General features: G+C 35.7%; 1 protein-coding gene across 1 annotated transcript; it reads right to left on the bottom strand.

The window, feature by feature from the left end:
- Positions 1-8,821: 8,821 nt before the first annotated feature.
- LOC114733611 (putative glycine-rich cell wall structural protein 1) lies at positions 8,822-9,370 on the bottom strand. Its single transcript, XM_028921094.1, has one exon. It carries the CDS (start codon positions 9,368-9,370, stop codon positions 8,822-8,824), a length of 549 nt encoding a protein of 182 aa, XP_028776927.1.
- Between the last annotated feature and the right edge of the window lie 514 nt (positions 9,371-9,884).

The raw sequence follows: 9,884 nt of genomic DNA, 5'->3' as shown, positions 1-9,884 counted from the left end.
AGTGTCCTAAGGGTAATGTGTCGTGCTACCAAGAGAATGGGAAGATCCCGAAGAAGGCGTTATGGTATTTTTCCCATTGTGTCAAGATTCAGACGCTTGTATAGTAATGTAGAAGATGCGAGAAATTTAAAGTGGCATGCAGATAAAAGGATTAAAGATGGCATGCTTTGACATCTTGCTGATTCTCCATAATGGAAGAAGTTTGATATTGAGTATTTTGAATCTGGGGAAGAAGATAGAAATTTACGCCTTGCATTAGCCACTGACGGGATGAACCCGTATAGGATGCAAAGCAGCACCTATAGCACATGGCCAGTGATTTTGTTTATATATAACCTTTCTCTATGGCTATGCATGAAACGCAAGTATTCGATAATGTCTATGATAATCTCTGCTCCATTAATTAAAGACTCAAAAGTAGTGTGAGAGAATGAAGTTGATGTATATGATGCATATAAGGAAGAAACATTCAAGTTGAGAGCTATGTTGTTTGGCACAATTAACAATTTCCTTGAGTATGGTAATCTCTTAGGCTATAACATTAAAGGGCAACTTGGTTGTCCTATTTGTGAAGAGAGCACAGATTCTATAAGGTTGAAGCATGGAATGAAAAATTCATATATGAGACATTGTAGATGGTTGTGTCATGATCATCCTTATTGGCAATTTAAAAAATATTTCAATGAGAATTCAGAAGAAGGTAAGACATCTACACTGTTGACTAGGAAGGATGTATTTCAAAAGGTGAAAGATATAGATTGTGAATTTGGAAAACCTTTCGCAAGGCATGTTAGGACAAATGAGTGGAAGAAGAGGTCTATTTTCTTTATGTTGTTGTATTGGATAACCCTGAATGTGAGACATTTTCTTGATACTATGCATATTGAGAAAAATGTACGTAAAACTCTGTTTGGCACATTACTCCATATTCCCAAGAAGTTTCTTTTCATTTACAGAAGGAAAAGATGCTGTAGGAGCAGGGATACAAGCCTACCTATGGTGAGATGTGGTCTTATCTATACAGGCCTCGAGATAGGTCTCCAACGTTGGATGAGGTTGAGGAGATGGCGGTAAGTAATTAATTAATTAATTATTAATATCGCAATATAAATATTTGATACTAGTATTTTTATATTAATTTTGATAGACGCGGATGACTTAGGTCAATACCAAGTTGCGGGAGTCTCAAGTGTTCGCCTTGGATCCCACCTCCTCACTTTTAGTGGGTCGTGGCAGAGCGCAACACCTTGGATGAGTTAGTGGGCTTGGTCTTGGACCCATACTGAGTAGGCTGCCCCGCTCAAGTGGCGCTGGCCCTTGAAACACTGCGGGGAGCTCTCAGTCAACAGCGACATCCTATTAGGCGAGCGCAGGAGCGAAGCAGTCGAGTTCCTCATCCTCAAACGAGCTACAAGAGGAGATCAAGTGAGAGGTGGAGGCCAAGACGGAGGAGCGTAATCATCATTTGCAGTTACAGCTTGACCACTTCAAAGCAAACCTATGGCCATATGTGATATGATGATCAGTTTTGCTCTAAACATCCCGTTTCCCTAATTCCCTAACATAAGCCTAACACCAGCAGTGGATGACCAGCAGCCAGCTTAGCCCCAGCAAAACCAGCAAGAGGATCCACAAAACGACGATCAAGATGATACTGCTTTTGCCCCTCACCCTTGATTTACGCCCTTTGTAACATCCCGGATTTTGGGCCTAGAAGTACCAGAATTAGCCTGAAATAGATAGACTACCAGACCCCTTTTGGCAGAGGTCCCAGAGATTTCCTAGAAGGACAGAGAGATTCCCAGGGACTAAGTCGCAAAAAGGAAAGTTTTCTGAGGCTGAGAAAAGAGGAAGTTAGAGACTTGGAAAAAGTCTCAGGCCCAAGAATGAGAAATAGAGATAAATGTAGGCTAAAGGTTATGATAGAGGCCTCAATGAGGTGAATTTTGAGGTTAAACCAAACCAGGGGTAAAATTGTAATTTCATAAAGTTTAGGGCTGGTAGGGGTAAAAATGAAAATTATGCCTGAAAAATTCTAGAAAATGGAAAAATGGTAGGTTAAGGCCTAAACACTTCAGAAAAATTCCAGAATAATAGGAATAAGTTTCAGAGGACTATATGAGATTAAAAATGATGAAAATACCCCTAGAAGGAAATTGTGGAATTCCTAAAGTTTTGACTGATTTTGAATATTATTGAAAATGAATTATTTAAAGTATAGGGAGGCCTCAGATAATTGGAAGGAAATGGGGGAAGATACTTGAGGAATTATCACAGGTTTTAAAAATAATTCCATCCCCTAGCAAGTAAAGAGATTAGCTTTAATGGAATTTAAAGCTTATTTACATACTATCCGGGAAAAGCCAAAGTCAAATTCTAGAGGTTGACTTTTGACTTAAGAAAAATTAGAGGAACTTCCTGTGATGAATGAATAGTATTGGTACCCGAAGATAGATTCTCGAAGTTGTGGATCGGTAGAAAGAATTCGGTCAAGATCATTCCGAAATAAATATTATTAATTATTTTAATTATTTTAATGGAAGAACAAGGAAAGAGCATCACTCTATCTTTGGACATGTTATATAATGTCATGTGAGTTTATTTGAGGAGAGAAAATGGTACCGGAACATGTCCTGGTGGCCCCGAGTATGTCAGGGCCCTAAAAGGTACCTTATACGGTACAAAATGGCAAGATAGGTGGAGGAATGCCTAATGGTGGTATTTTACATGAATTTTATATTAATTTTCTCCCTATTTTAATGCCTTAATGATGAAGGAAAATGGAAGAGACAAGTGTAAGGTTAGATGGGAAAAGAAGGTATTATGTGTACGGCTAGATGCAAGACATGTGTACGGTCGGATGCAAGACACGTGTATGATTGGATTAAAAGTATGTGGATTGATGATGTAAGTAAGATGTCATCATGATGAGGTAAGCATGATGTCATAGGACACTTGTCACCACAAGATTAAAAGAGAAAATGAATGGTCCAGATCAAGCCATGTATTTTTAAGATTAACGGCCCAGATTCAGTCTTATTTTCTATAAATACCCCCTCCCCTTCCTCTCATTTTGTCCAAGCTCATGGAAACCTTGGGGAAGCTTTGGCAAAATAGTTTCTAGAGAGATAAAGAAGAGGGAGAAAGAAAGGCCAAGTGGTCCCATGCAAGATCAAGCTCTAAAACAAGGTATGTTTATGGTTTCTGATGTAGTTTTCACTACTCTTGTTGTTATTGAGTTTGATTATGGATTTTAATGATTTTTGGGAACTTGGAACCCTTAGGGGAGGTGCTGCACGAAATTGTTAAGGATAGGGGAAGATGAAATTGATGTTAGATTAATGTTCAACGGCTTGAAAGGAACACGAATCAAGTGGTTTTATGCTAAAGTTAGTTGAATTTTATAATTGTGTAACTTGAGTACTATTTCGGCCAGACCTGGTTCTTATGCCTAGAATGTGATTTTGATAATTTTGATTCTCCCAATGTGTTTAAAATGAAAAATTGTGCAGGGATAAGATAAAAGAATGAAGTTGGAAGTATTAGAATCAAAACTAAAAATTAAGTGGTAGATTTCGTTTTTGGCCTAGAACCAGGGGAAGGAATTGGAGTTTGATGAATCTAAGCTCATATTTGGATTCCTTGGGCAAAATTGTGTAGGATTAGCCTAAGGGAACAATTTTTACAAAGCTATAATACTACATTATAAATGAAGGAAAAAAGGATTTTAAGTTTAAGGACTTAAGTCTTCCATATTGTGTAATTTTTGATCCTAATGAGTAATGTGACCCTTGTGGCTGTGATTAGGACCTTGAGACATTTAAGAGAAGGTTTGAATGTGGTTGAGTAAGCAACTTTAATGGTTGGAAACAAAAAGGGAGTAAGAAGAAAGCTTAAGGATACAAGGTAGCAAACGTGACCTTACTCTTATGTCCTTGGTATTTGCTTACATGTTCTGTGTTTATATGATTTTATGAACTCATGCATTGTGATTATGAATATGTTTGAAATGTGTCATAGGCCTATGTGTTTTATGGTTAATGCATGATGATTTCCAAACATGTCACTATGTTATAGAAATGTTAAGTTGCAAACATGTTATGAATGCCAAGCTTGCCATGTATGTTTGGGGTGGTTATTGTGTACTACTGAGATTCTCTCGAATCTCACCCTCCCTTAACCAATCATAGTAGGTCAAATGATAAAGAGAAGGCCTGCATGAAGAAGGGCAAGAAGATGGAAGCAAAGAAAGTGGAGAATTTATAAGCGCTTCAATGTAATGATTGACATCGCTAATTATGTAATTAATTGTGGATGTGTCAAGCATGAAATGTGATGTAATGTTTGGTGTACAATTCAATGGCATGCAACTCAAAGTATATGAATGAATGGGAATTCATAAGACTAGTTGTTGCATGTTCAAATGAAGGGAGAATTAAAGTAAGAATTGTTTGATGGATAAAACGTAGGTCTTAAAGCAGTCAATTTCCAGCTCTAGTTTGACCTATCAAATGAATGAGTTAAGGTAGGAAATTTGACGTGATTAAATAACACATCCTAAGTTTTAAAACAAGTGGTACATCACTTAAAACGGATGTGTGTGTTAAGAGTTATGCCCTCCCAAAGTTGGACCTGTAATCTGGAAAATACCCAGTAAACGGTAACTCGAGAATAAATCCCAAGTTCAATTTACGAGCTTGTTTTGGGAATCGCTTGAACCATAACGCTTCCAAGCACGTACTCTAAGGGGTTAAAGGAAGGATGTTTCACCCTTCCCTTATATTGACTTTTAATAATTTGGATTTTATTATGTTATGTTTTATGTGGATATTTATTTAAATTTTATTAGTTAAACACCAGCATAAATATCACGTATGGCGATACGTGATATTTATTTATTTAAAACTATAGTTGTTTAATTTTATTATTAGTTACTCATTCCTTTTTTTATTATTTGTTACTGTTTCTTTTTATGCAGATGAAATTTATAGCGGTTACAAAGCACTACAAAAGTTGCAAGAAATTTTAAAATTTCAACTTTAGATTCTCCTCCTAACTGACAATTTGTAGCGGTTACTAACCGCTAGAAAATTCTTACTGTTACCCTCTTACTTTGAAATTCAAATTTCCTTCCGACCTCAACATTTCTCACGATTATTAACCACTAGAAAAGTCTTACTGTTACTGTCGTACTTTCAAATTCAAATTTCCTTCTGACCTCAACATACCGTTACCTTTTTACTTTCAAATTCAAATCTCCCTCCCACCTCAACATTTCTAGCGGTTATTAACTGCTAGAAAATTCCTTGGAATTCAATTTTCTAGCGGTTGTAACCGTTAGAAAATGTCTACAAATGCTAGAAATTTCTAGCGGTTTAGAACCACTAGAAAAAGTTTATCGTTATCTATATGTTGGCAGCCTCCTTTAAAAGCTAAAGAACTTCATCTTAAATTCATTTTAATTTCTCTTTGAGCTTTTCATTTGAAATGTTCACGAAATTTGAGCAATATTAGTGATGGATAGGTTGTGTATCAACTTGCACCGGTCGACTCTGCAATACTTGGCTGATCTAAACTATTTCTTAGATTTTGCTTTTGCCAATGCCACTGTAAACGGTAAGATTCAGTGTCTATGTCCTAAATATAATTTCAAGAAGTGGCATCCAAGAGATATTGTTAGAGAGCATTTGATATTTAAGCCCTTCCCGCGAGAGTATGTATTTTGGCAACTACATGAGAAACAATCAAATATGATTGCTGAGTCAGTTCTAGTAGTTTCACGAATGGGAGTTTGAGCAGAAAAAGCCGATGTCGTGAACAATGCTGTGCGTGATGCTTTCGGCGTTCATGAAAGTAAGGATCCTGAATGTTGTTTGTATTATTGTGGTATTTAATTATTTAATAGGGATAATTTAGAAAAGAATTGATAAATATGAGAATTAAGTCATATATTTAGGACCAAGATCAACATTCTAATTAGGTCCTATATTAAGGACCGGAAGGGTATTTATAAAATCACGGTTATTTTATGAAGATAAAATATCCAATATTTCTCAGAACACTAAGGTTTCTGGTAACCGACCTTGTTTGGAACATATATTTTCCAATGACGACGGTTGGACCTTTAGCCACTAGTTGACTTTTATGGTGTTTTATTTTTGGGGGAGGGGATGAAGGACATCATGGTTATTTACCATAAACAAATTCATGATAATTAACGTTAAATTATATTGCATTAAATTTTATTACTGAAAAGCCTGCAATTATTAAACCAAATAAGCCCTTAATTGATTCGAGTTGTATTTTACTCAAATTAAAGGCTTACTTTGGTTCTAAGAAGGAATAGGAATTGAATGAAATGCGATCTTGATTGCTATGAAGATGTATGATATATTATCAAAAGGCGGATTGGGAGAAAAATTAATCATCTAATTAAAAATAACAATACAAAGTCCAAAATGCCCCTAAACCATTTACCCACTGACCTATGAAAGTGAATTACTATGAAACAAGCTTAAATTTTCAATATTTGAAGCTCCTCAGTCTCGATCTTCTAAGAAAATCAATCAAAATCAGCCTTCTTGATGCAAGGTCGGGCAAGGCTTTTTCTTCTTTTTTTTTGGATTGCTTATAAGTATTCTCTTATTGAAGATAATCCTGTTCAATATACGATCAGATACTAAATGTGGATATATCTTTCAACAAAAATTTGAATATTGATTCACCATCTTATTTTCTCACTAGTTGCATTGGGTATGTTTGGGCTTTTATATGCGTGAAGGATACATATTTGGATATTGTTATAGTTAATCTTCATTACAATTATGTGAGTTGTCTTGATTATGTATTGGATTGATAAAACGTGATTTAGTAATTATATTTAGTATTTGATACTAGCAACTTAGATTTAAGAAAAGAATAATTTAAAATGTAATTTTTATTTGTGAAGGTGTAAAATTTATAGATGAAAGAATGTAGCAATGGAAAAATTTTCAAAGCTAATAGCTAGGATTTAAACTGCTGGTCAATGTTCTACTCTAATAAGACTGCACATAAGTAGGGCTAGGCAAGGCATGACCCTTGCCCGATGTCCAACCCAAATGATCAACAAGGCTATATTTTGGAGCTCATTACCCAGCCCCACCCAATGAAAACCCAAGTTATTTAGGGTAGAGTTAGGCAAGGTGGGCTTTCCTGCCCACCCTAAGTGATGATGTATTGATGCGTTGTTTACATTATGTGAACATTTTCACCAAACCAAATAAATAATATTATATCTATTTATCATTCCACATCTTCTTATAATTATATAATCAAACACAACATGATAAGTCTCCAAACAAAATCCATAATCAAATATATCAACAATTTAAATCTTGAAATATATGATTCTATCATATATGAATATTACATATGTGTGTATATATTAAATATAATTATATGTAATGAATATATGTATATTATATATCTAAACTCTGGGTAGGGCCAAATGGGCAAGGCATGCACCTTGCCTAATGCTCGGCTGTGCCCGACATTTGGCCATGTTCAAGAATACTAATTTATTGTTTGAGCTGCTTTTTTAGGGCTAGGCTGGGCATAATTTCTCTGGGCTCACATAAGCATTGTAAGCTTTTAGGCCTCCCTATACCCCAAGAAAAAAAAACTTTATACCAATTTTGGAACCAATGTAAAAACAACTGGTATGAAAAAAAAAACCTAGATTATACAACTGCGGTGGAGAGTGAAGAAAAATTAGCAAAAAAATTAATGAGACTTCGTATATTGTGTTTTTTTCCTGAAAAAAAATAAGGGTATTTTTCTAGATTGTAAAAAAACTTACAAGCTACAAAAATGCCCCTGTTTTTAGATAACAAGTTCAATTAAGGTTTTAACAAGATAATTTATTTGATTCGATATTTAGATATAACAAACGAATATGGAGCCTTCATATTCATCTATGTTGCTAGAACAGATGAATATGGAGCTCCCAACCGCAGTTTTATATATATATATATATATATATATATATATAAATATAAGGTGCAAAAAGCTCTACCATTCATTTCACATTGAGTTGTGGTTAAAACTTAAATATATTTTTTTAAGTGATATTGTTTTTCCTTTAATCATGCACCTTATAAATATTAACATCATTTCGTTTATTTTTTTCTATTTTTTCGGAAAACAATTCGTGTAATGAAAATAAGATTCTGTTGCAGAAAGAGAACATTAAAGACAAAGATAACACGCACAAAGTGAGTGAACTTAATGGATAAAAAGTCATATCAAGAAGACACTTAATTAGATGTTAACATATATATAATTCCACCATCAAACATAAGATGCATACACATTCATATATATATATATATATATGACCAGATAATTATACGACTGGGCATATCCAAGAAGTTAGGTAGAGGAGGGCATAACATATAAGGTTTATGTGAAGCCATGCATAGTAGGAATCATCTCTTATCATCTTGCCTCTATCTTTTCCTGCTTTCTTCGTTTTCTCAGCCATCAGATCAATTCAGTAGACAGAATTAAAGCAATCAAAACCATTAGATTAATCCAACGGACTAGATTATCGAAATTGCATCTCATCATCATCACCGTTGGATGTATCTGATGTTCTGAAAAATACGAATAAAACGTAGACAGAAAGAAAACAACACGACAGAACAGATTATCCAAATTGCCTTCTTTATTCAATATATATATATATATATAGGTAATATATTAGAACTTGAACACATGCATGCATGAAGCAGTGATGTGGTATGCATAGTCACATGCATGCATTCAGAAGTTTGATGGATCATGGAGTAGTGTTTGGGGCACGTGCTTGTTGGATGGAGGTTTTGAGATCTTTAAGCCACCACCAAGGGCCGCCATTGTTAAACCAAGGAAGAAATGGACAGATGGGTCCTCTACCACCATGATGATCATAACCACGACCATGGTCGCACATGTCGTGACCGCAGCCGCATGACTCATCATGGCCATGGTCACAGGAGTCGCCGCCTCCTCCTCCTTTGTCATCACCGCCACCACCTTTTTCACCGCCACCGCCACCGCCACCATAACCACCCTGGCCACCCTTGCCACCACTACCACTTTCATCCCCCCCGCCGCCGCCTCCTCCTCCTTTGTCATCACCACCACCACCTTTTTCACCGCCACCGCCACCATAACCACCCTCGCCACCCTTGCCGCCGCCACCACCACTTTCATCCCCGCCGCTGCCACCTTGACCATAACCGTATTGCTGTAGGAGAACTCTGCGGCTCGAAGCTTGAATGCGATTCAGAGATGAGAAAGCAAACAGGGTTAAAAGCAGAAAGGTGAAGAAGGTTCTTCTGGCCATGTCTTCTCTTTTGCAGGGGAGAGAACTGGCTTAATCATTCAAGACTCAAGCTCACTTTAATTTATAGAACCACTGGTAGGAGTACTGTTTATGTTATGTACTTAAAACAATGTACTTAATTATGTTTTATATTTCGGATAATATATATTAAAAAAAAAAAAAAGGTGGGGAGACTGAGTGAGAGACTTTATTTTTAGGCTAAACTGTACATAAGGTAACCTCCCTTCATGACTTTTGAAACTTTACAATAAACCCTCTAAACTCATATTTATGTAAATAATTCTCCTACAATTAATTTTGTTCATTACTTATTCGCACAATTATAGCTTCAAGTTTATTGAGTTTATGTGCATATATATAACTCAAAGTTTGAGGGTGTTATATGTGCATAATAAAGTTTAAAAATACTCCCAATGGTCCTAAGTATATAAGATCTAGTTTATAGTACAACAGCTCACTCTTTACCTAATTGATGGCTTATTTTATCATCTTGGCAAATTGTTAGGGCAACCTT

Source organism: Neltuma alba, unplaced genomic scaffold, assembly GCF_004799145.2.
Source record: "Neltuma alba isolate B1F8T4 unplaced genomic scaffold, ASM479914v2 tig00013021_pilon, whole genome shotgun sequence".
NCBI lineage: Eukaryota > Viridiplantae > Streptophyta > Magnoliopsida > Fabales > Fabaceae > Neltuma > Neltuma alba.
The sequence above is the reverse complement of the archived record's forward strand: the minus strand, read 5'-3'. Positions and strand labels throughout refer to the sequence as shown.